Source organism: Oreochromis niloticus, linkage group LG15, assembly GCF_001858045.2.
Source record: "Oreochromis niloticus isolate F11D_XX linkage group LG15, O_niloticus_UMD_NMBU, whole genome shotgun sequence".
Lineage (NCBI taxonomy): Eukaryota > Metazoa > Chordata > Actinopteri > Cichliformes > Cichlidae > Oreochromis > Oreochromis niloticus.
The window spans coordinates 18,155,611-18,183,022 of NC_031980.2; the positions used below are offsets into that span (position 1 = coordinate 18,155,611).

A 27,412-nucleotide genomic window follows, 5' to 3' on the forward strand; every position below is an offset into this window, starting at 1 on the left:
GTTTTTGTTTTTTTCAGGTTTTCAACATCTGAAGGAAGTGCAGACTTGCAGCTTTAATTGACAGAAATGTTAAAATAATTGTTGTGGGAAAACAGCCAAAAGAGAAATTCCTGGTAATTGTCTCCTAAAATTACACATTAAAAGTTACCAAGGGTTATCAAGAATAATGTATGTACTATGCTGAGAAAAAAAATGCACCACAAAAAGTTCTGTAAATCCTGATGGTTCCAAAGTTAGATTATTCACGGCCTCAGTGTTGACCTTAATAATTGTAATATCCTGCCCCTTCTGTCAGTGTTACAGCAATATTAAGGAACAGTGGCCTGTTTCCACGGTCAGCCGTACATATTCATATCATAACATTACCTCCACCAAGTATGACAGATGAGATGGTACACTTCTGATTATGAGCTTTGTACTTTAAAGATGTACCAAATAAGGAAGCCGTGGAGTACACATCAAACTCTTAATTCACAAACTTGAAAACATCCATATGCAAATTATTCCTAATGTCACATTTTCTCAACAATGAGCAGATGCATTTCTGTATTTACAATATGACATAAATTGTTAATACTCTAGAGCAATGTGATTTGTCTGTGTCATCATTGGTTTCAATGAAGCTGCATAACCTTTGAGAAAATTAAGAAATATTACATTTTTTATTGTGAAAATTGTGCAACCAGTTTGACTAAGTCATTTAAAAAAACTTGTGTGATCGATCAACAAGGTGCGGCTACCAGTAACTGTAAGCCAGGGATAAAAGAGGGAAGGTTGATCACACACTTTTTAACATTGCACTTTTACTCATTTATTCTCTTCATTTTGCATTATACTTAATGTAGTATGTCATGAGAAAATTTGCTTCAGGCCCAGGAATATTACCGGGTTCCTGTTCAACAGAGGGGCTACAAAGTTTTTCCCCAAATGGCAAGGACCCTTTGTGGTCAAAAGGCAAGTGGCAAAGTTGCCTATGAGGTTGTACGGTCAAACAACCTCATAGTGAAGGAAAGGGATGAGTAACACCTAAAAACAGATATCATTTATAACCCATCACAGTTAGAGCAGTCTTTCTACATGTCTCTTAAACAGCATGTCATAAATAAGCTCTTTCTTTTGGATCCATTTCTGCCATTTTGTGGCTGCATTTTTCTTTTGTCTTTTGAAGCATACTGAAGCCATTGACTGGACGTCACGGTTTCCTGTTTAAAATGGCTGGAGTTTGGCAATCATAAGCTAGTTATTTGTACATGGTTGTTGTTGATGAACCTCTGGTCTTTTGATGGGCAACTAATGACAGACTAATGCTAGCGTTAAGTAAACAAGCCCTCTGTTATTTATCACCTGAACAGACAAGTTCCTGATTTCTAACCAGGTTGGCCATAATGTGAATTGGAATCCAATGTGAAGACGTTTTTAATAACTCCTTTAGCACATTCACATTGAAAGGCCCAGAAACAGCCTAGATGTGTTACTAATACACCACTTTATTAGTGCTCCATCCTTCTATTTAGCTGAGATGTTTTTGTTAAAAATATACTGTATTTTATTATGGTTTTTGAAATTAAGCTGTAGGATTGTTCTTCTGTTTTTCATTGCTGGTGATTAAATGACAATCCACTCTAACTCCTGAGTCACATGTTCTAACATCACCACAATACTAAAAAAAATCCACATCCCATAAGTACATTTACATCTTATTTTATCATTCATAAATTCAAATGCAAACTAAACTATTTGCAATTTTTCCTTCTTGTCAGTGTATCTATTTGTGTATTTGTATTACTTTCTTCTCACTAAGATGTGACACTAAGTTTGGATTTAACAATACTTTGCAGTCCTGGAATATCAAACACGTTAATACAGACAATTTAACAGACCTATAACCTGAATTTTAAAAACTTTTAAATAAAGGTCACAGAAAACATTCAAATTACTTCAACAATAATTCAAACCACTTTGTCCTTTAAGGACAAATGTTTTTGTGCATGCAGATTTATTTTTTAGCATTATATTAAAATGGGTTGGTGAAACAATAAAGCAGTTCTACACATTACAAGTGATGCAGAATATTTAACCTTACTGAGAATTTATTCAAAACAACTTATTTGTCTCTTTAAATCATCTCATCATGTCCTCAATCATTCAAACATGTTTTAAAGCCACGGGTGGTCATGTTAACTAGTTTATGTTTTTCAGAAGCGCAGAAAGCATTCTTTTCAACTACAGTAAAGAGTTTTAGACTTTCTCTTTAAGGTGGAAGTCTAGTTAAAAGCAACTCTCTCTCGTTTGAGCTGCTCTCGGTTAAAGCGTTGGCTAAGCTTTTCCTGTTGCTGAAGTTTTTCCAGTTGCTCCAGTTGTTGCTGCAGTTCCTGCTCAAGCTGCAGTTCCCCTCTTCGTCTACGTCGTATGAGGCTGTGGTCAGAGAGAAATGACAATTTAGCTCCAGATGCAACAAGAGTAGTTGTCAAGCATTTGCAATAATTGTAGAAGCAAAAGTTCTTACCGATGGATAGCCTTGCCAGCTGAATAAAAGAAAAAAGATATGGAAATATTGTAGTATGGTAAAGGTAAAGTAAATGAGGCAGAGACATGTTTTTAATATTAGACAATTTTATAGGTCAACTTTAAATTTTTAAGCCCATAAGCCTCCAGCCAAATTTAAGAATAGCTGTTGTTTTAAATAAAATCAGACACCTCACTTTTTGAGAGAGATTGGTTCTCATCCCCATAAAGTCCCCGTGTAAAATAATGAAAGTACCCCTATATGCTATTATCCAAACTTAAACATTGGTGTGTTTCTTTCTAAAATGTTAAATGTATATGTATGTGTTTATGGTTTTGCATATAGTAAACTTATCATTTACATAGGAAATCCAAGCAAAGAAACTGGTAAACATAGTAGTCAAACATTAAATTAACATTAAACACTGTAATGTTATTACAGTAGTTATACATCTCCACTTTTACATTTTCTACAATTTCAACCAAAATGATTATTGTTAGAATACCAAGAGAACGGGTTACTTTAAAAAAATTCCTCTGATAATGGGTCAAAAAATCTTAATATCAACAAAATTACCACTAAACAGTCCACCGATAATATGGGAAATAAAGCCTTCCCCAGGTTCAGCCATGAGGACGACCATCGACAGCACAAGGAACAGTATAGTGCACTTCATCCTAGAGATAAGAATCAAAGAAATACAATTACTCTTTTTAAGTTGAATTTAATGGCTCTTTTTGAGTTACCAATTTTGTTTTAAGCAGTTTTTTTTAAATTATATAGCTTGTAAGTAAAGTAAGGACATATTTAATACATACCTTTCTGATTGAGAGGGAATTCAACTGTTGTCTGAGGAAAGTTAGTGGTGTAAGTCCTACAAGTAATGATCGCTGTGTGTGTGCGCATCTCTTTATATACCAGTTGTTGAATTACTTTACGTGTTGCTTGTGTAATACAGGATGGAAAAAGCAGCGTATTACATGGTATTTCATAATGTACAACAAGCAATTATCTCTGTCAATGAGGTTATGTTTGCATGTATGTTTGCATGTATGTGCGTGTGATTGTTTCTGCCTGTATGCGTAATAGGTTGAAAAGTTCAGAATGAATTCTGATACAGTTTTGTATAATTGTAGAGTGGAGTTATGTTCGTGTCTTTTATACACCAAGGTCATCAATGTAATGATTTGTTGATGCTCATCTTCTTACGATCAGAATATCCCACGTTTTATTGGTGTTTCTTCATGAAAGAGTTTGAAAGCTAATAGAGTTAGTTTTTGGACAATGCTACATTTTTCTGTAATTTTGCCAAGAATTAAAAATGTGAATAAAGTGCAGATTTTCAGCTTAATTTGACCAAAAAATTAAAATAATTGTTCAGGCATTACTGACATTTTTAAACACAGACCCTGATTTCCAGGAGTTCAAAAGTAATCAGAAACCTTACTGACAGATCGATTCATGGCTAGGTGAGATTTGATCCTTTTTTATTCCTTGACTGAAGCTGTGGCACACACCATTTATGATGGTGATCTGATTAAAGAGTTTGTTGAATAATCATTTGAAATATTGATTGATTGATTGATTGATCATACTTTATTCATCCTGAGGGAAATTGGGTTAAGGCTGCTAGCCGTGCCAGCGCCATCTTATCCTTCCGACCATATATACATTACACAAACATCACATGGGGAAGACAGGTCAGAGGGGTATAACATGGAAAAAGCACAACATGAGGAAAGATAAGGAGAAAAAAATAACTGAGCTCCAATAGGAAGATCAGTTTGAGAACAGAAAAAAACACCTCTGCACATAGCACATGAAAAAACTCTTAATACACCAAAGAAACACATGACAAGCAACAGGGATGGGTAAAGGGTGAGAGACAGCCAATGTAGACAGTACATCCGGGCCTGCAGCCTCTGCGCTGGTCTCCATGATCCACCGTCAGCATCGGAAGGGAATAAGCGTTGAAGGCGTTTGGAGGGGGAGGGGGGATGAGTGTACATCTGCATGTGTGTATATGTCTGTGTGCATGTGTGTGTATGTCCAGAGTTCAGCTGAGACAGTGTCCTTCGCCCTGCCAGGCTAAGTAAACAGTCTTCCAGCCAACCCAGGTGGCCTTGCATAGAATGGGAAGAACAGTCTAAACACAGTCGTTATCAGGGTGTTGTTGTTCAGCTCCAGCCTTGATACCGCAGCTGGTGCCGAAGGGGTATCCGCATGAAGTGATGGTGGTTTTTACTTTAGCGCAAACAACTCATATGAATTTCAAAGCTGTTCTAACAGTCCGACACTGGTCTCTCAATCTCCCGTTGGAGAGCCGTGAGCCATGATGTTATCAAACTTACGCTCCGTGATGTTGTCATTCTTGTGCTCAAAGAGCCGATTCTGAGAACTCACGACCGCAGTGAGCTTCTCCAAGATGTGATCCAATTTGCGCTCAGAGGTGTTATTCCGAGTGAGCCCCTCCAGATGTAATCCAGTTTGCACTCAGAGGTCTTGTTCTGAGTATTCACGGCAGCCGTAAGCTTCTCCAAGATCTTATCCGTGCTGCGCTCAATGAGCCCATTTTGAGAAACTCACGCCTCGTCCCATCGTTTCAATCCCAGCGGGCAGCCTTGTGGGGGTTTGAACAGCCGGTTCCGCTTTCTTAATTCTTCGATAAGCCAGGGCCAAGCCAGCTCGGATCAGCAAGAACCCTGTTATCATGGTTCAGAATAGGTAGATATCTTCAGCACTCAGGCTCACCCAAGCCCAGACTTCTCGTTGAGAAAAGGGTGTCAATTGCATTCAGGGACCAGTTGATCAAATCCATAATTCCTCTTTTAGGTTTTAGAGAACAGACTGTGAGAGAGTGTTCCAGGGAAAAGTAATACAAAAACACGAGACTAGACAAGGACACAAGAGGCTAAGCAGGGAAGCTAAGGGAGAGGAGGAGGAGGAGAAAAGTGCGACCGCCTTCGTCAAGAGCAAGAGAGAAAAATATCCAAATTTTTTTCTCTCTACTATTAGAATGACTACATTTAACATAAGATTTTAATTTCGGTCTGTAATAATTCATATTTGCCACCCGTTGACATACATGTAAGTGCAGAACTAGGAATAGGATTTAGGAGCTAGTTCTTGTCAGGAAGTTCAGTTCTCAGTAATTCACTTCTTTGGAATTGTTTGTCTGCTTGCCTATCAATCCGGCTTATCGGTTCAAGATGCACTTGCGTTAAAATTACTTGATTTCAGTTTGTCTGCTGAAGGGAGAAAAATAGTGTCTGAAGTGTTGTTACTGCCTTTCCGGTAGCACTTTCTATTACAGCTCGGTAATAAAGAGATAATAGCAGGTTAACAAGTGGAAACGAGCGTAATAATGTGGTAATTTGTAAGTTATTAGTATGGAATGACCAAAGTAATGACCACATAATATCCAAGTAATATCATGGTAGCAAGTACCAGAGTAATATTACCCTGAAATTTATGCAATTGGGTAAAAGAGCTTAAAACCTGGGGGTAATAATATGGAAATACAGCTCGCTAATAAAGTGGTAATACAGTGCTCCCTCACTATAACGCGGGTCACCTTTCGTGGCCTCGCTGTTTCACTGATTTTTTTGTGCAATTTTGGAAGCCTTTTTTTTTTCTTTTTTTTAAACAGCTGATTGTGTTCTGCGCCCTGTTTGGCTGTAGACCATTATCAATAAATCTCGCGCCGTGTCTCCTGTCCATTACAGAATGCGTTCATCTTGTCAAATTTACATAAATCCTTGATCGCAAGCAGTGTGACTCTGAAGTGCTCTACTGTATGTTTGTAAGTTTTCTCCCCAACAAACACAACAGTTTCGACGAAACGTTTTGCACTGTCAAAGGCACCTGTGGCACCCAAAAGGCAGAGGAAGATGCTAACTATCGCACAAAAACTTGGACTTCTGGACATGCTAAGGGAAGGTAGAAGTTATTGTATTTTTCCAACAATAAGGCACACCGCATTATAAGGCACATTAAGAGAAACAGAAAAGTCAGATAAGTCAAACTTTACTCAATTCATTCTTCTTGCTTCCTCTACTTCCATACCATTGATTAATTAATGTTGAATTCTCTCGCAGTTGCTCTATTCCCTTGTTCTGAACCTGAAAACAAGGTTTGGACTTTGGTTTCATTCTATAATACTGGACTTATTTTTCTACGAAGGTTTGAGGGTGTTTAAACAAGAGAGAAGTGTGAAAATGTTCATGCCTGTCTGAGAAAAGTATATAAAGTGTGTAGTGAGGGGTTTTACAGCCTTAAAACATCTATAATAATTGTATCAGGAAGTCTGTAATGAACTGGAAACACTTATGTAAAATGCTAATAATTAAGTTTAAAAGAATAACACATATGAATACATACGGAAGTCAGAATTCTGAGAAAAAAGTCAGAATTCTGAGATTAAAGTCAGAATTCTGACTTTAAATTTTTTCTCAGAATTCTGACTTTTTTCTCAGAACTCTGGAAAAGAAGAAAAAAAACATGTGCCCACTTTTTATTTTTTTTCCCAGTGGCCCTAATCCTCTTCCGTAAATACATTAGTTTCACACAGGAGTATAGAGGACCAACTTTCTCAGCATAGTTTATACATAGATACATGTATATACATGTATACATTTATGCCAATACATTATATGGTAAATATATTTCAGGTAGGAAAGAAAGTGGAGCACATTTTGAAAATATCCAGGATACAAAAATAAGATGCCATCCATGTTCTTCTGCTTGTACAATTCAGGGTTGTGGGGGGGCGCAACACCATCATACTGCACCGCCTTCATCATTGATTGACCCCAAGATCCAGCCTCTATTGCAGCAAGCAGCACCAAGCATAGTGGTTGTAGACAAACAGAAGAGGACGCCCGTAGTGATAGTTGTAGCCGTTCCGAATGACAGCAACATGAGAAGGTTGAGAAATACCAAGGGCTCAGAGAAGAGCTCGAAAAGATGTTGAGGATGAAGGTAACAGTGGCTCCAGTGGTAATCGGAGCACTAGGTGCGGTGACTCCCTGGCTATATGTTTTGGGTCATTGTCCATCTGTATTATGAAATGCTGCCGAATCAATTTGACTGCATTTAGCTGGATTTGAGCACACAGCATGTCTCTGAACTCCTCAGAATTTATTCGGCTGCTTCACTCCTGTATGACATCATCAATAAGCACTAGTGTCCCAGTACTACACCCAACCATGCACACCCAACCCATCACACTTCCTCCACTGTATTTTATACGTGATGTGGTGTGCTTTGGATCATAAGCTGTTCTAGGCCTTCTCCATACTTTTTTCTTGCCATCATTCTGGTAGATGTTGATCTTGGTTTCATCTCTCCAAAGCATGTTTTTCTAGAAATGTGCTGGCTTTTTTTTTTTTTTTTTTAGAGGTTTTAGTCCAATCTAGCCTTTCTATTCTTAAGTCTTATAAGTGGCTTGCACCTTGCAGTGAACCCTTTGTATTTACTTACCTGCAGTCTTCTCTTTATGGTATACTTGGATACGCCTTCCTCCTGCAGAGTGTTGTTCATTTTGTTGGCTGTTGTGAAGGGGTTTCTCAACAGTGGTGGATGATCGCACGAATGATTCTGCAGTCATCCACCGCTGTTGACTTCCACGGACGTCAAGGTCTTTTCTTTTCTTTTCTTTTCTTTTCTTTTCAGAACAGACATCATTCGCTAATGATGTTGCGAAGCATGAAAATGCCATCGGGTCTGCCATGGTGGTTTACAGTTATCAATTTTTTTTCTTAAATACAAAGTGCACCAAACCAGTAAATAAATTAAAACAAGCAAGTACTGTTGAGATTGGCTACTTCGGCTACATACATGCAACTAATTTCCCCTTGTGGGACAATAAAGAAATTGAATTGAACTGAATTGAAACTATAATACAAAAATTACAATTAAAATTCTCAACAACAAAAACAACTGGTGAAAATATAAATAATATGTAAACAACTTGACGCCCAAAATGTCTAAGCCACGTGAGGTGACAGCGCAACATCTAAACACAAGAGGGGGGAGGGGGAGCAAAGTGTGCCGCTTTGCGCTGACACAGGAGCAGCCAGTCCAGCGACCTGGCTGTTTCGTCTTTGCCGAAAGCACAGCATTGCAAACGAGCAGAAGTTAGAGTAAAAAATCGATCTCACCAGGCGATTAGCGAACCGGTACCGATACCGAATTGATATCAATACAATCGATATTTGGATCGATCCGCCCACCACTATCATCCAGGTGTGACACCATGTTTGGATTTTTTAATACTTTGCTCTCCTGGCATTTGAACAGTTCAGTACAGGCAACGCAACAGACCTGTTTTATAAGAGCATAAAAAACAAACATCTTTAAGTGATCAGATTATTTCTGAAATAAAATAATGTTTAGATTGCACTCCCAAAAAGTGGACTCTGCTCATCTGAATGTAGCATTATCAATGGGAGAAAGATTTCATCACTCATCCCAGTGACTTCTTATATCTCAGCTGACTGCAGGTTTCCCCAACCTTTTGAACATTACATTTGCATAATGACTGAAACTAGCAGCACGGGTGAACAATGCACTGTGAGGTCAGTTTCTTGATAATTAATATGCAAATTGCCATAACCATTGATCAACAACCACTGCCATTGGTCTTTGATACCATTCTGATTAAATGTCCTTGCTGGTTGACCATATCTCAAAGTCTTGCTTGTAACTGATTCATGATAATTTTGATGGTTTTATTGTTTTGTTGCTATCAGATCAGAAAAGTATAGAGGAGAAAAGAAAAAAACAAAGTCTCTGGGTGTTCAGTTTCCCCTACAGCAGGGGTCGGCAACCTGCGGCTCCGGAGCCGCATGCGACTCTTTAGTCCTTGTACTGCGGCTCCGGGTGGTTTGGGAAAATAAATTTGAAGTATTTAGCGGAAGTGTATTTTATTTGTGTTTAGTTCTTTTTTTAACTTGTAGTTCTAAATTGGAAAGTTATTGTGATATTAAAATATATAAATAAAATTATACTTTATCATTTTCCATCGCTCAAAATAAGTGTCACACTCGCGGAAGCCGGTATACCCGCCGAAACGCTGTGCATCTATCGAAACTTTCAACCCCAGATATGCCAGTTATGGATCTTCGGATCCACATTATGTCAGCAGCTATTCTCCACCGTGAACACGCCTCACAGACGACAGCTTACAGTCCTGCGTAAAGATGAAAGTGACTTCATACCACGGCAGACCCGCTGCTTTTCAGCATCTCTTTATTGACCACTTTTCACACACGGTTGCTGTACGCATACAGCTGGCTGTAGCTTTTCAGCTCACATCCCGACAACACAACAGCAGAGAGATCACAGACGTTAAGGGCGCGACGCGCGATTGCGGGTGCCGCTCAGGTGCGTCCGACTCGCCTGCAGCGGCACTGCAGACCACGCCCCGCCACACACATTAACCAGGTAAAATACATATTTAGGCAGAATTTTGCAAATCTATTTTTCATCTTTTAGCAGCATAGTGATTTTTTCCAATTACTTTTTAAAAGTCAGGTCAAGGCTCCAAAAGCCCACAGGCGATATAAGGGTGGCGGCTCACAACAGTTTTTGTTTGCTACATGGATCATTTTAGTTCAGCTGGGTGTCTTTCCTTTTGTTATATTTCTTTAAGAGTTCAAAATGTGTTAATTAAATAAATAGATGTAATAAATGTAATTTTCTCTGTAGCACTTCATGGATTTCATAAGCAACACACTTTAGTTGCTCTGTGAATTCTTTTAAAAAGCAGTTAAAAACTTTTCTGTTCAAACAAGCCTTTTGTTAATCTACGTATTTTATATTCTTTACATTATTTATATTTTGATCTTTTACATTGTGTGTAATGTCTATTGATTGTATTGTTTATTTTAATATTTGTGTACAGCGCTTTGTGACTGTCTGTCTGTGAAAAGCGCTTAATAAATAAACTTTACTTACTTACTTACTTTAGTTGTTCACACAAAGCATAAAGGTAAAAAAAACCAAAACAATATATACAGTGTTATCTTCATTTTAGATGTCAAAAAGTATTTGCGGCTCCCAGTGTTTTCTTTTGCTTGGAAACCGGGTCCAAATGGCTCTTTGGGTGTTAAAGGTTGCTGACCCCTGCCCTACAGATATGCTGCAGCATATCCTACAGATGCTACAGATTGCTGTTTGTCTTTCTCAAAGCACTGGCTCAACCATTCGGTTGGTCCCTAGATGACCACGAACTGTTTCATTCGAATACTCCTAAAATATTTGAATGGGTGAAATAGAGAGGCTAAATTTTCCCCCAAAACACAATTTAAGAATAACAGTAGGTAAGATGTGTTTGCCTTTACTGTTGCATATCTACACATTTTCACTACTTTAATGTATATAATAGTTTGTACTGTTCAAGTTACTAATTAACAGCAAAAATATATGACAAAAGCATAACGAGTTGCTATGACTACATGAAAGTCACAGCAACCATTCACATTATTACAATAATGATCCATACAGATTTATAATTTAGGGTAGGACAAAGGACAAATGTTTTTGTTCATCAAGATTTACGCTTTCATTTAGCATTACATCAAAATGTGTTGTTCAAGCAGTAAATTTTTTTGACATATCACAAGTGTTGCCAGAGATTTCACTTTATTGAAAATGTATTCAAAACAACTGTCTCTGTCTGTTTAACTCGTATCAGATTCAAACATATTTTGAAGCCATGGCAATCCAAGCAGGTCTTTTTTGTTTTGTTTTTTCAGAAGAACAGAAAGCATTTCTTTTTCAATTTTTTTTTTTTGGCCTTCATTAGATAGGGAGAGTGAGGACTGACAGAAAAGCAGGGGGAGAGAGGGGAAGATATGCGGCAAAGGGCCGCAGGTCAGACTTGAACCACGACCGGTCACTCTCAGCCATGCGGCATATGGTCCCCCGCTCATCCCACTGAGCTAAACCAGCACAGAAAGCATTTCTTTTTAACAAAAATGAAACATTTTAGACTTGGTCTTTCAGGGTGAAGTCTAGTTAAAAGCAGCCCTTTCCCGTTTGAACTGTTCTCGGTTAAATGAGCGTTGGTTTAGCTGCTCTTGCTGCTGTTGTTGCTGTTTGACATTCCCATGTCCGTGGATGAGGCCGTGGATATGTTTGCCAACTGAATAAAAAAGAAAAGAGATAAAAATATTGTAGCATGAATTCCATACATTATAATACACATATTGTGGTGAACATTTTACATATCCAAAATTAGTTCTGTGTATTGGTATTTAATACCATGGTCAAAACATTTTTTTTGCTAGAAGCTGACTTTGACGAAGCTCGCTATGAGTAAATATATGTAGTACTGTATTAAACTATTGCTACTCCATAAATCTCTGGCACTCCTTAAAGATTTTGAAATAAAATAAATGAGACAGCGGTAGCCACAATTTTAGGCACTTTTTCATGGATCAGTTTCAGAAATGCTGGAACCCACATTTCATGTTTTTAAGCCTGATCTGATAAGCGATTGGTAGTCATTCTGACTAAAGTCCCAAGTATCTATATATGTTGTCCAAATCTGAACACAGGTTGTTCCTTTCTGAAAAGTCAAAAAATATATGTATGTGTTAATATGTATAGTAAATAGGGATGGGAGTCGAGAACTGGATCCAGTAGTCCAGTTGCATGGAATCGTTACTTTGCCTTTCTGTCAATCCTGCTTATCGATTATTGGACTCTTGCTACGATGAGCTGATTTCAGTTTGTGTGTTGGAGAAGGAAGTTAGTGGCGCAGTCTACAGCGGGGACATGGAATATTTCTTTAATTTTTGTTGCACAAAACGATAAATGAGCAATGGTAAAGTGGAGACTGCTCCAGGACAGAAACAACTCCATTATACTGTTAACACAACTTTGGTTCTTCGCAAGCACCCGCAGAGACAACATGCTAACGCTAAGCTAGCCAAAAACTCAGAGTGATATTGAAGCTGAGTAATGCAAACCCCAGCCCAGCACTGTGATAAAGTGAGCTGTCATTAGCAGTGAAGTCAGTCGCCGCTAAACTTCAACAGAGCAGTCATGCTGTAGCCTCCTATTTCGACAGCAGATTCACTGTGATGATCGCTTTGAAGTCTCTTTGTTCTGGTTTTCATCTTTGATTTGTGTTATCAGCAAAATACTAAGAGAAAGATATGTGTGTCCTCATTAGGATAGGGATTTGTGTTGGTGTGTGGGGCTTTACCCTGTAGGTTTATATTGTTATTTGGTAAATATGAGACAGTGTGTTTCAGATCATTTTACAGAATAACTAAAAACTGATGAGTAGTATAACGAATGTCTTTCTCCTGGATGTAATTAAGTAACATACTTTTTTGAAAATTGTTCTGTTTAATAACTTTTTACTTTAGTGTTTTTGAGTAATGACACCAATACTGATCACAAAAAAAGAGGGGAAATACATCCAACATTCACAAGCATGACCACACAGGATGTAACTGATTTGTATGAATGTAATATCTTTGATATGCTGCTTAGAGATGGTGATGGCAATGAGCCATTGAGAATTGATAAGGGAATCAATAAGGTATCGAATCGATAAGTGATACCGATAATGGAATCAGAATCAATGAAATCAAATTCTTCCCGTCCCTAATAGTAATCTTATGAATTATATAGAAACCCCAATCAAAGAAACTGCTAAACATAGTGCTGAGAAATTAATCAAACATTACAGTAATTAATGTTAATTTAATTTTCTGGGTATGTTATTAGTATTACAGTAATTACACATGCCAAGATGATTATTGTCAAAATATCAACAGAATTACCACTAATAAGTCCACCGATAATATGGTGAATAAAGGCCTCCCCAGGTTCAGCCATGAGGACAACCATCGACAGCACAAGGAACAGCATGGTGCACTTCATCCTAGAGACCAAAGAAATTATAAATTGTTGGTTTTGAGCAGCTAGTTCAAAGTAAAGTAAGAAAATAATAACGTATTTAACATTACATACCTTTCTGATTGAAAGAGACTTCAACTCTTCAGCTTTTGGAAAGTAAGTGGTATAAAGCCTACAAGAAATGATCTCTGTCTGTTTACTCATCTCTTTATATACCAGCTGGATTACTTTGTCTTGCTTATGCAAAACAGGAAGGAAAAGAAAAAATAGACTATGGTATTTTGAAATGCAAAAAAAAAAAAACCCTGCTTAACTGCACAGTCTTTGATGATGTAATAATCATCTTTGTGCTCAGTGTCAAACAACTGAACACAATATCCCACTTTTAATTGCTATATCTTGATGAAAATGTTTCTAGATTTTTTAAATGTTTTTTTATACTTGACCAAAATCTTAAAAAAAACCAAACAAAAAAACAGCATAGGGATGTACTCTTTAGCTCATACAGTGCTACCTTTTTTTTTTTTTTGCAATTTTGCCCAAAGCTCAAGGTGAATAAAGTGCAGACTTTCAGCTTTAATTGTCAAAACTATTGACTATAACTATTTTCAGAAGTTTAAAAGTAATTGGAAAAATTTAGAAACAGGCAGTTTCATGGTGAGATGAGATCTGTTCCATTGCTGTTCAATGGCAAATTAATCATAAAATGACTGAAGTTGAACTTTTCAATCCAGATTACATTGTGCTTGAAAGTAGCTAAAATACCCTGCACAGTTCTGGTGAGGAATTCTTTGGAGATTGAATCAATTAACTTTTACAATAAAGATGGGAAAACAAAAGTATGGAGGAGGAAAGGAAGGACTCTAGATCTCTATATTAATATACTATTAATATTAATTAGTGGTGATCTTTATAGTAATATTATAATAATTATGTTTTTTGTCAAACTCTTAGGCCAAACTGCTATCAATCTTGGACCATTGGTGCAATCGCAAAATTCCGTTTCCTGAAAGCAGCAACACTGTGCTTTTCAGTGATATTAGGGTCATTACAGCAATCCCAGGCAAGGCGCCATATCCAAATCTTGGCAAATAACACAAAAAACAGCACAGCAAACAGAAAAAACAAAACAATAAATAAACCAGGTGAAAAGAACCCAAAGGCACGATAAAATGTCAGTTTTCTATAGAGCAAAAGGTTGATTCTGCTCATCTGGACGTTGCATTTTCAGTGGGAGAAACGTTTTGTCACTTATCCAAGTGACTTCTTCAGTCTCAGCTAACTGCAGGTTTCCCCAATCTTATAAACAATACATTTGCACAATGAGTGAAACAAGCCCACTGAATGAACAATGGGCTATGAGGTCAGTTCCTTGATTATTAATATGCAAACTGTCATGACAATTGATCAACAACCACTGATCAAAGCCCATTGATCAATGGCCATGAGTACCATTCACATAGAGTTGCTTAATGGCTGTAATCGCAGTATTGTAAGATTGTGAAAGATGTACTCTTGGTCATTTCCTTTTCACGACTTCTGTAGAGCTGCATCACACTCACACACTCTCTTCTCTCAATTTGGTCTTCCTGAGGCTTCTGCCACACTGTGCCTGGGATTACCGTAATGACCTTAATATCACTGAAAAGCGCAGAGTCAAATGGTTCGCGACTTATGGGACTTTAAAAAAAAACACCTGTCTGAAGCTAGCAACAGGTTAGACTTTAGAGGGTTAATTTTTAGTATTAATAACTATTGTGTTGCAACTTCTTCTTTTAGCTGCTTTCTATTGGTTTGCCACAGTGAATCATCTGCCTCTGCCATACTGGATGTCATAACAGGCAGCAATCACACCCAATGACTCATATTTTCTTTACATTTGTAATCTGTCATTACAAAGTGGTTTATTTCCTGATAAGATGAAAATTGCAAAGGTAGTTCCAATATATAAAGCTGGAGATAAACATCTTCTCACAAACTATCGGCCCATCTCTCTACTACCGCAGTTCTCTAAGATACTGGAAAAAATATTTTACAATAGATTATATGACTTTATCATAAAAAGCAATGTACTATATGAACAGCAGTATGGATTTAGACCCAAAAGGACCACAACGCATGCCTTAGTGGAGTTTATAGATACAGTAACAACTGCTATTGAAAACAAAAAATATGCTGTCGGAGTTTTTTAGATTTAAAGAAAGCATTCGATACAGTTGATCACAGCCTCTTACTTAACAAACTATGTACATATGGGGTCAGAGGGGTGGCATTATCATGGGTTAACAGTTACCTTACAAACCGTAAACAATTTACCCAAATAAATGCCATGGAGTCAGAACTGAAACCTGTTGTGTGTGGGGTTCCCCAAGGATCAGTTTTGGGGCCGCTGCTTTTCATATTGTATATTAATGAGATATGTGCTATTTCAAAGTCTTTGAAAATAATATTATTTGCGGATGATACAAACTTACTGTGCTGTGGAAGTAACTTGGAACAACTTCTGAATGAGCTAGAAAATGAATTAAATAATCTGAAGACCTGGTTTGACCATAATAAATTAACATTGAACCTGAGCAAAACAAAATTCATAATATTTGGGAATCGCACATATTCTACTAACAGTAAACTGACAATAAATAACACTGAATTAGTCAGAGTATCTGAAATAAAATTCCTTGGTGTGATAATACATCACAAACTATCCTGGATTCCCCACATTACTCATATCAAAGGCAAAATATTGAAGTCTCTGGCAATTCTCTATAAGGTTAAGGATCTCATAAATCAAACATCATTATATACTCTGTAGTTCTATTATACTGCCGTACATGACATACTGTGTGGAAGTGTGGGGAAACACGTATAAGACACACACTTATCCAATATACATTCTGCAAAAAAGAGCAATAAGGATAATAAATAAAGCTACTTCAAGAGAACCATCAAATCCACTTTTTATCAAATTAAATATTCTCAAATTTAAAGATTTGGTTGACCTCAGAACTGCGCAAACAATGTACAAAGCAGCAAATAAATTTTTCCCCCTCAACATTCAGAACTTGTTCCAAATAAGACCAAATACTCATGACCTGAGAGGAATCCTTATGTTCAGCAAGCCAGTAGTAAGGACAAATGTAAAATATCAGAGCATTACAGTCAGAGGAGTTAGTGTGTGGAACACCTGTACAGATGAAATCAAGACAAGTACATAAATACAAAAATTCACACGATTGTTCAAAAATAATAAATTGCATGAATATAGGAAATCTTCCTCTCAGTGACTGAGTTGTCTCATTGTGTCCTCATTTTTTTTTTTAGATCGAGGCCTGAGTAACCCAACCTTAAGTGTTCATTAAGGTGTTTGTCGCATAGATATAAAACAAGCTCAGAGATTAAGCGGGTGTTATAGACAGGGTGATTAGTTTATGTAAAAATGTAGTTTGTTGTTGTTCTGGTTTACGTGCTGAAAATGTTTTTTATTTGGGTATGTTCAGTGTGTTAGACTTGTACATAGTTAACCATATATGATCAAATAATGTTGAATCCTGGATATGGCTTTCTAAGCAATGAAATTTGAAATAAGGGGGTAGGAACAAGAAAAGTGTAAACTTCATCCTACTCCTTTTCGAGCACACGCATTCTGTAGACAAAGTTATATACATGAAAACTTGATGATTTTTAAGTTTTGTTTTTTTGTTTTTTTTCTGTTGTTATTTCAATTATATTTGCATGTTCGAAATAAAATTATATCTATCTATCTACATAAAAATTATCACTGCTATTTGTTTCCCCTTAACAGCTATATTCTGCTGCCCTCTTGGGTGCAGGAATAATCAAATACAAAAAGATATATATATTTTTTTTAATCATTTTCCTGGTGATTTAGATAGTTTGTTTTTCATCATCTTCTTTTTATCTGATATGGCGGCATCAGATAAATAGTACTATCAATTAAAAGTTGTTTATATTTTTAAAATCACCAGTATCTGTTTCAAACAACATTTGATTTTTGAAAATGGTGCTCTATGAGAGTGGTATGCTGGGCACACATCTGCAAAAAGCTGTTGCAATGCAGCAACATCTGCTCTCTGAGCCTGTGTGAGATAGTCAACAAGGTCACAAGCTCAAAGGCTATAGTGTCCAGCAGGCTAGCCATCTTGCTGCTGCATTGTGGAGCTCCCTGGCATAGGCAAAGACCACATCCGCCGGTTCCATACGACCTTCACGGAAGTATCAGCAGTTATCCTCAGGCAGTCCACAATCATTAGGGTGATGTCCCAAAAATGGCCAGCACAGGCTGGCTGAGGTCTGCTGCCTAGGCTTTCCCTGACTGCAAAGGTAACAGCCGCAGCATCCACTCCTCCACGGGCAACGGAATGCCTCTGCTGTGACCTGAAAGGAACACCTGGAGGTTATCTTACACCTCCATCCGATGAATTCAGATGGCTAGGCCTGGACAGAGCGGCAGTGGTGCTGGCGTGGAACCAGATCAAACGACAAGGTCTTCCAGAACTTAGTCTGGTGCTCGTGCTCGGCCTGGTCCTGCAGCCTCTCCTGCTGGTGTTGACGCCTGTTCTCAATGCATAACTGCTAGTTCAGTCGTCATTTTTGCCAGTACCTCCACTGGCTGTTCTAGTCGCAGGTCCATCATCATCAACATAGATTACACAGCAGTGGGGAATACATTTAATTGCAATTCATGTATTTCTGAATATGTTATAAACAGAGATGGGCAGTAACATGTTACAAGTAACGCGTTACTGTAATCCGATTACTTTTTTCAAGTAACGAGTAAAGTAAGGGATTACTATTGCAAAAAAGGTAATTAGATTACCATTACTTTCCCGTAAGCACGCTGCATTACTGTGTCACTAAAACCGTGATTTTTTTTGTGTGTCTCATGACAATGATGTAGGCGAGTGCGACCTTCGTGGCAACAGCTGTGTGCAGATCAAAAATGGATAATATATCGAGTGCGGGACAGAGTATGACCGTGCAGCGTTTAAAGCGTGGAAGTACTGACCTTACTTTGAGTTCCGTAAAAAGTGACAAAAACAGCGTCTGCTGTTCACTGCGTGGGAAGAAAACTTCTTGTCCGTGTCTACAAAGACACGGACTTGACACTGAGACGTGGAGACATGACTGACTGGGGAGACACAGGAGATGCACGAGCATCTTCATGGGGTGACTAGACATGGAACATGAAGTAGAGCAAGCTGTCCATACCTTAGGCCTTGAAAACTGCCAAGCAAAGACCCACAGCCTTGGCCAGCTTACTTGAAGAAGTACACCAGAGAAATAGAAGGCAGGAGAATAAACCAGCTGTTCTCCACAGAACCAGTCAAGGTGTACTCTCAGTGGCAGGGGAACAATATGAGAACAGCACCACCAAGGCTGGAAATGGAGCAATACTGGAAGAGCCTATGGCAGAAGGGCGCAACACACAATGGCAATGCTCAGTGGCTTGTGGATCAGAGAGCAGAACACAGCAACTTCCCTGAACAGGGTCCAGTAACTATCACAGTGGCAGACATCCAAGAAAAGGTCTCCAGTATGAAGAGTTGGACAGCACCAGGCCCCAACATGGTTCACACCTATTGGCTGAAGAAGCTGACTGCATTCCACAAGAGTCTAGCAGCACAAATGAAACAGCTGCTAGTCTATGAGAGACACCCAGAATAGCTAACCGAAGGCTGGACGGTCCTGATCCCCAAGGATCCCAGAAAGGGACTGGTCCCATCCAATTACTGGCCAATAACATGCCTCAGTACCACATGGAAGCTCCTGTCAGGCATCATAGCAGCTAAAATGAACAGTGTCTAACCGAAGGCCAGACATTTTTTACCCCTACAATGACTTACAGAGCAATAACAGTATTTTACATTTTAAAAATTTCCACACAATACCTGAAAGATGACATAAAATGTGGAGTCTGCAAGGCGTTGTAACGCTTGGGTTGTGTTCAGTGGTTGAGAGGAGGCGGTAGAAACCTTAGCAGAGTAGTAGGAAGAATACACAATCACACTGGTACTGGGAATTCCACAGCGCATCCTTTAATGTACCTTCTCTTCATCAACCATACAAAGTCCGGTTGAACGGCTGCTGCTTACAACCCATAACGTTGCAAAAGTTTGTGGAGAGGTAAAACATATAAAGTCCGTCTCTCTCCATGCACTCGCGTGCGAGCACGTTGTTCCCATAATTCACAGAGAGGGCAGTGGTGCACACTAATGACATCATAAACCCTTGGCTTAGGTTGCATTAAAGAGACACCACATCATTGTGACTGTTACAGCGTGCCCTATATTAAATTTGCTTACCTTTAGCCCTTCAAATTTCTAAGGGAGATCGAGTTTGTAATAATCAGCTGCCTCCTTTTGATGTATTGCAATCATATTTGTATTACATAAAACTAGACACCCAAGGTTTCAGCATGCTATAATATGAATTTATTAAAGAAGACAATTCACAAAAACAAAAACGCTAAGAGTACTTTATCAAGTAAAGTAACACAAAGTATAGTTTCAAGAAATAATTAGCTGCATTTTATTTCTGTTGTTATAGACGAAGAAGCTTTTCTTTTCAATAGAATGGGGTTTTTTTGGTGGTAGCTTGAATCTAGTCAAAATTAAGTCGACGAGGGTGGTAACTGATTGCACGCTTATCCAGCTCCTGATCTTTTTGCTGCTCTTGCTTTTGTTGGACATCCTTGACAGCATCCTTGCCACCAGGATTGACGAGCCTAGTGGTAGCAAAGCAGACACATTACAACAAAAATTTTGCGTTACACTACCACTTTTACTACTACTACTACTGATTATTATTATTATTACTGTTATAACCTCTCTTACCGATGAAGAAAATGTTTGGCTAAATAAAACAAACGAGAAGAAAATAATTATTCCTAATGTGAATATTTAGTAGTACATTCAGCACAATTTTATGCTTATGTCAACCTTTTTTTCTAAAACATGCTTTTTCAAAAATAAACTATACCTCCATGGAAAATTGCGTCCCAAATGCACTCTCCAGGTTCAGCCATGAGGATGACCATGGACAGCATAAGAAATACTGCAGCACACTTCATCCTAAAAAAAGAAAAGAAAAAAGAATCATCATCAGGAATAGACATTGACCATTCTCAGCACATTTACAGAATAATTGTGATTCATCTGTTATAAAACATGTTACCTTTTCCACTCTCTAAATGCCCAAATGAAAGTCTTTTATCACAAGGGATCTAGATTTCTCTGACTGCTGAGTGGCTGGTCAGGCTCTCTTTATATTTGGTGGACTGCTTGCATAGTAGCTGTGATACATGATTACAGGAAGGGCACGAGAATGTATACCATCCGTTCACGCAGGTCACACTTTTTATTACTTCCCCATATTTAAATTTTTCTTTAATTGACCCAATAAAACATTCATGTTTCATAACATTACTGGAAAGCTGTTTTGATATTCAAATTTTTAATTATGTTTTAAATAAAGAATAAAAAATAAACATTTACTGCTGATAAGTGTTGTCTCCTTAAGGTTTAATGATGACAAATCTTAACCCCATATTTGAAACTGACAGTAAATTGAAGAATATTTTTGGCATGACTAAAACTAATTACTGATTATTAACATATCACATTGAACAATATATATATATTTTTTAAATGGCTATAGGTTAAGAATGTATACAAGTAAAAAATAAACAAGCATATGCACTGGCAGAGCCATTCTCTGCCCCTGTTAGAACCAGTCATTAACATGGAACAGTGTGACTTTGGAAAGAGGAAATAACACATTCTTATCTATAAGTTATACAGTGCACAATTACCATATTGGCTTGCCATATCTTGTATGATCATCAACTTAAGTGGCTTACATTAGCTAAGATTAACAAAGGTTAGACTTATAGTGCTGTAACAAAAAACAAAACTTTTAGACTCCCTTCTGATATTGCATGATGCTTGTTTATACTACACTGTACTCCTTTCCTGGGTCTAACAGCTTGTTTCAGATTGTTTCTTCTTCTTTTTTTTTTACTGTTTGTGTTCTCTAAGACCTCAATCACACAGACGCAGTAATCAGTCACAAAAATGTGCAGCACTGAAAAACTTATATGTGATATATGATATCACATGATATGATGTAATTATTTATTTACTTTTACTTTTAACTTATAACAATAGAAACAGACAGGATGGAGGGGGGAGGAAAGAGAAAGACGAAGAAAAAAGGCCAATGCTCAACAGAAGGAGAGGGAAAGAAAAATAGAAGATAGATGGAGAGAAAAGACACTAAAAATCTGATCACCTGCTGAAAAGAAATTACAAGCAACAAGACAACAAAATGTTAGGAAAACCACAGCAACAACTAACATAAGCTTAGTATCAGTAAGTATAAGTATCAGTAAATAATAAATAGTGAATATTACTGAGCAGCAAGCAAGACCGACAATGCACGATATGTTTAGAAGCAGCCGCCACACGTATGTCCACACGTACACGGGTATTTTTGAAAATGCAGGTTTTTCTATGCGTTTGGGCCTTTCGTCCACACGTAAATGGCGTTTTCGATCAATGAAAAGTGAGATCTATAAAAATATGTATGCATTTTGTTCATTCCTAAGTTGTGAGTCTACACAACAGCAAAAATGCTGTCTTTAGTTATTAACATTTGAAATGATGAAGGCACTTGAAAGTAACACAAAATTAGGTGCCTTTCTAGAAAAACAAACTTTTCAGAAGTATTTAAGGTTTGCATAAATCCCTGTTTACATTTTTTCCTTCCAGGCTTCTAGACTTCTGATTGGCCAACATTTCTAAACAGTTAGGATTTGGCATGTTCCTGACAGCGCTTGACTGCGTTTTAGGCGTTTGCATAGTCTGTGTCTGGGAGTACCTGTTTGTACACACCTGTGTACAAACAGGTACTTGGGCCTCTGATTAAAATGCCTCCTGGATGAGGTGTTCTGGGCATGTCCCACCAGGAGGAGGCCCCAGGCAGACTTAGGACACACTGGAGAGATTATATCTCTCAGCTGGCCTGGGAGAGCCTTGGTGTTTTCCCAGAGAAGCTGGAGGAGGTGGCCGGGGAGAGGGAGATCTAGGCTTCTCTACTAAGGCTGCTGCCCCCACAGGCCCAGCCCCGGATAACCAGAAGAAAATAGATGGATGGAAGCTTAACCCAAGTCCCTTAAAGACAGGCACGTTTACATTCCAGGTCTCTAAGAAAACTCAGTACATATAAATAAGAAAACTGTGTTAACTAAACTTTATTAACTAATTATTGTGGGTAGTTAAAATCACACCAATGTTGTGTTGGTGTTCATTAAAATGTATTCAGAATTTCGCAAATGAACAATGATTCGGCTCATAAATCATGACACACTGCTCTCCCTTGCGTAAGCTCCCTTTATAGGTTAAAAGTATCGTTGTAATAAAATGTTATGGTCAGTGTTATTGAATGCTGCACTGAGGTCTAGCAGAGCAAGAAAATACATTTAAAAGTCCAAAATGCAAGTCCTCTGTCACATTTTCCAAAGTTGTCTGGTGGGTTGGATTGGAGTCTCTGCCAGACTGTTTCTGGCCCCTGGGCCTCATGTTTGACATCACTGGTTTATAAGGTCTTGAAAAGCAAATAAATATATAGTCATCTTGTGTCATTTAAAATGTGTATGCTATGAGAATATTAGGTAATTTAGTGCAGTATAGTACAGACTAAGCCATTCTTCAGAGTTTAAACCAATGAGACAGAGCAGGCTCTGGTTGACATAGGTGAAGAGTACTAAATTTAAATTTAAGATGAGAATACACTTTCACTTCCCACATTCCAGCTTTATTCTGTATAGTGTGGCTAGGGGTTTAAACACAGCCCTCAAAGCTCATATAAAATCTACTTTTATTTTGTTGATTTAAGTTGGCTAAATCCAAGGACAGCGGTAAACCACAGAACAAAAGTAGCAGCATAAATCAGCTGTACAAAGCCTTTGCACAAAGAAAACCCTGGACAGGATGAAAGTTTGTCAAAGCATTTCCTTTTTTTCAGCCATTTTTGTTATGAAAACCTGTATATGTACCCTAAACCTAACACTAATATTAGTACAGTTTCTCTATTAAAATAGTCTTCAATAATCTTCATAATCTATATTAATAGATATCTTCTTATGATTATATCATAAAGACATCAGACATCATTAGCTGGCTGGGTTCCCAGACTGCTATATTTGATACATTTATAGTTCCCAGCAGCAGAGATGGGCAGTAACATGTAATCCGATTACTTTTTTCAAGCAACAAGTAATGTAAGGGATTGCTATTGCAAAAAAGTAATTTGATTACTGTTACTTTCCCATAAGCTTGCTATGTTAATGCGTTACTAAACCGTTGTGATTTTGTTTGTGAGAGTGTCTCATGACAATGCCAAAAGAGCCTGCGATGTCTGTGACAGCAACAGACGTGTGTAGATCAACAATGGATAATAGGGAGTGCGGGAGAGAGTACGACCATGCAGTGTTTAAAGCGTGGACATACTTACATTACTTTGAGTTTGATTCCGTAGAAAGTGACAAAAACATTAGCATGCGCTGTACGCTCTGCTTGGGAAGAAAACTTCTTCCTACAGCGAAAAATTAAGCTTCAAATCTGAGCAAGCACCTAGCAAGCCGCCACGGGAATGTGAAATTCACAGAGAAATGCCTGGATCCTCCCACTGACATGACCACTGCAGCACCGGACAAAACTCCACCTGCCCCACTCCTGCTAAACAGGTGGCAATAGATTTAAGAGAGACAGGACTTAGTGCCGCTGAATCTTTGATTTTATTTATTTTTTGCTGTGTTTTACTTGCATCTATTTGAAAGAATGAGTGTAAACACGAAACATTATTTTATTTTATATGCTGGATTATGCAGAAATAGGTTTAAATGTTAAACAATTTCTTCAAGTCAAACACAGTGTTGCATATAATTAAATTTTTGCTTAATGCAATGTGCATAAAATTAAAAGATTAAAACTCATAAAACAATTTTTAAAAAGAGGCTTTCTATTTGATTTGATTTTATATGATGGCTTACCTCTCCGTGAATCGCTACCTTATCGTGGTGGAGGGGTTTGTGTGTCCCAGGGATCCCAGGGGCTATGTTGTCTGGGGGCTTTTGCCCCCTGGTAGGGTCTCCCATGGCAAATTGGTCTTGGGTGAGGGACCAGACAAAGAGCGATTCAGAAGACCCTTATGAAGAGAATATCGAGGGAACAGTTTACCCTGCCCGGGATAGGGTTACCGGGGCCCCGCCCTGGAGCCAGGCCCGGGGAGGGTGCCCGAGGGCGAGCGTCTGGTGGCCGGGCCTTAGTCCATGGGCCCGGCCGGGCACAGCCCGAAGAGGAGACATGGGCCCATCCTCCCGCAGGCCCACCACCCGCAGGAGGCGCCATAGGGGTCGGGTGCATTGTGTGCTGGGCGGCGGCCAGGAGCGGAGGCCCTGGCGGACTGATCCCCGGCTGCCAAGACTGGCAATAGGGACATGGAATGTCGCCTCTCTGGTGGGGAAGGAGCCTGAGTTAGTGCGTGAGGTTGAGAGGTACCGGCTAGATATAGTCGGGCTCACCTCTACGCATGGCTTGGGCTCTGGAACCAGTCTCCTGGAGAGGGGCTGGACTCTGTCTCAGTCTGGAGTTGCCCCTGGTGAGAGGCGGCGGGCTGGGGTGGGTATTCTAATATCCCCTCGGCTTGCTGCCGGTACGTTGGGGTTTTTCCCGGTGGATGAGAGGGTTTGTTCCCTGCGCCTTAGGGTCGGGGAACGGGTCCTGACGGTCATCTGCGCTTATGCGCCAAGTGGCAGTTCAGAGTACCCAGCCTTCTTAGAGTCCCTGGGGGGGGGGTGCTGGAAGGTGCCCCATCTGGAGACTCTGTTGTCCTGCTGGGAGACTTCAATGCTCACGTGGGTAACAACAGTGAGACCTGGAGGGGCGTGATTGGGAGGAACGGCCTCCCTGATCTGAATCCGAGCGGAGTTTTGTTATTGGACTTCTGTGCAAATCACAGTTTGGCCATAACGAACACCTTGTTCGAACATAAGAGTGTCCATAAGTGCACGTGGCACCAGGACGCTCTAGGCCGCAGGTCGATGATCGATTTTGTAATCGTATCACCAGACCTGCGACCATATGTTCTGGACACTCGGGTAAAGAGAGGGGCTGAGCTGTCAACTGATCACCACCTGGTGGTGAGTTGGATCAGGTGGCGGGGGAGGACGCTGGACAGACCCGGTGCACCTAAACGCGTAGTGAGGGTGTGCTGGGAACGTCTAGCAGAGGCCCCAGTCCGCGAGATCTTCAACGCACACCTCCGGCAGAGCTTCAACAGCATTCCGAGGGAGACTGGGGACATTGAGTCCGAATGGACCATGTTCAGCGTCTCCATCGCCGAAGCTGCTGCATTGAGCTGCGGCCGCAAGGTGGTTGGTGCCTGCCGTGGTGGTAATCCCCGAACCAAATGGTGGACACCAGAGGTGAAGGGAGCCACCAAGCTGAAGAAGGAGTCCTATCGGGCTTGGTTAGCCTGTGGGACTCTGGAGGCAGCCAACAGGTATCGACAGGCCAAGCGGAATGCGGCTCGGGCAGTGGCTGAAGCAAAAACTCGGGTGTGGGAGGAGTTCGGAGAGGCCATGGAAAAAGACTTTCGGACTGCCTCGAAGAGATTCTGGCAAATCGTCAGGCGTCTCAGGAGGGGAAAGCGGTGCTCTACCTGCACTGTGTATAGTGCTGGCGGAGCGCTACTGACGTCGACTGAGAAAATTGTCAGGCGGTGGAAGGAATACTTCGAGGACCTCCTTAATCCCACTGACACGTCTTCCGAGGAGGAAGCAGAGTCTGGGGATGAGGGGAATGACCCGCCAATTTCCGGGGGCGAGGTCACTGAGGCAGTTAAACAACTCCTTGGTGGCAGAGCCCCTGGTGTTGATGAGGTCCGCCCCGAGTTCCTGAAGGCTCTGGACGTTGTAGGGCTGTCCTGGTTGACACGCCTCTACAATGTTGCGTGGAGATCAGGGGCAGTACCCCTGGATTGGCAGACCGGGGTGGTGGTCCCCATCTTTAAGAAGGGAGACCGGAGGGTGTGTTCCAACTACAGGGGGATCACACTCCTCAGCCTCCCTGGGAAAGTCTATGCCAGGGTGCTGGACAGGAGAGTTCGTCCGCTAGTCGAACCTCGGATACAGGAGGAACAATGCGGTTTTCGTCCTGGTCGCGGAACACTGGACCAGCTCTTTATCCTCTCAAGGATACTTGAGGGTGCATGGGAGTTTGCCCAACCAGTCTACATGTGTTTTGTGGACTTGGAGAAGGCATTCGACCGTGTCCCTCGGGGTGTCCTGTGGGAGGTGTTGCGGGAGTATGGGGTGTCTGGCCCATTGCTACGGGCCATTCGATCCCTATACAACCGTTGCAAGAGTTTGGTTCGCATTGCCGGCAATAAGTCAGACTCGTTCCCGGTGGGTGATGGGCTCCGCCAGGGCTGCCCTTTGTCACCGGTTCTGTTCATAATTTTTATGGACAGGATTTCTAGGCGCAGCCAAGTGGCGGAGGGCTTTCGCTTCGGTGGCCTCAGAATCTCATCTCTGCTTTTTGCGGATGATGTGGTCCTGTTGGCTTCATCAGGTGAAGGCCTCCAGCTCGCACTGGAACGGTTCGCAGCCGAGTGTGAAGCAGCGGGAATGAGGATCAGCACCTCCAAATCTGAGGCCATGGTTCTCAGCTGGAAAAGGGTGGAGTGCCCACTCCGGGTCGGGGATGAGTTCCTGCCCCAAGTGGAGGAGTTCAAGTATCTCGGGTCTTGTTCGCGAGTGATGGGAGAAGGGAGCCGGAGATCGACAGACGGATTGGTGCTGCGGCTGCAGTGATGCGGACGCTGCACCGGTCCATCGTGGTGAAGAGGGAGCTGAGTGTAAAAGCGAAGCTCTCAATTTACCGGTCGATCTACGTCCCTACCCTCACCTATGGCCACGAGCTGTGGGTAGTGACCGAAAGAACGAGA

General features: G+C 40.0%; 3 protein-coding genes and 1 long non-coding RNA gene across 4 annotated transcripts in view; 1 reads left to right on the forward strand and 3 right to left on the reverse strand.

Moving 5' to 3' along the window:
* Positions 1-27,412, forward strand: part of LOC100700775 (exostosin-1) — a 312,004-nt gene that overhangs the window by 177,638 nt on the left and 106,954 nt on the right. The window lies entirely within an intron of this gene.
* LOC100698360 (moronecidin) lies at positions 1,986-3,391 on the reverse strand. The gene is made up of 4 exons (XM_003456613.3): positions 3,325-3,391; positions 3,083-3,183; positions 2,507-2,525; positions 1,986-2,415 (listed from the first exon to the last, which is right to left on the reverse strand). Exons 2-4 carry the CDS (start codon positions 3,180-3,182, stop codon positions 2,265-2,267), a joined length of 270 nt encoding a protein of 89 aa, XP_003456661.1. The 5' UTR covers position 3,183; positions 3,325-3,391; the 3' UTR covers positions 1,986-2,264.
* On the reverse strand, positions 11,136-13,563 carry LOC100698624 (uncharacterized). The gene is made up of 3 exons (XR_002056616.2): positions 13,499-13,563; positions 13,309-13,409; positions 11,136-11,654 (listed from the first exon to the last, which is right to left on the reverse strand). It is a non-coding gene; the product is annotated as an uncharacterized LOC100698624 (long non-coding RNA).
* LOC100704464 (moronecidin) lies at positions 19,814-20,645 on the reverse strand. The gene is made up of 4 exons (XM_003456635.3): positions 20,579-20,645; positions 20,384-20,475; positions 20,239-20,257; positions 19,814-20,129 (listed from the first exon to the last, which is right to left on the reverse strand). The coding sequence occupies exons 2-4, from the start codon at positions 20,472-20,474 to the stop codon at positions 20,006-20,008; spliced, it is 234 nt and encodes a 77-aa protein (XP_003456683.1). The 5' UTR covers position 20,475; positions 20,579-20,645; the 3' UTR covers positions 19,814-20,005.

Bases quoted from the DNA above. Each gene is read 5' to 3' on its own strand.
- LOC100698360 (XM_003456613.3), bottom strand. From the start codon at position 3,182: ATGAAGTGCACTATACTGTTCCTTGTGCTGTCGATGGTCGTCCTCATG.
- LOC100704464 (XM_003456635.3), bottom strand. From the start codon at position 20,474: ATGAAGTGTGCTGCAGTATTTCTTATGCTGTCCATGGTCATCCTCATG.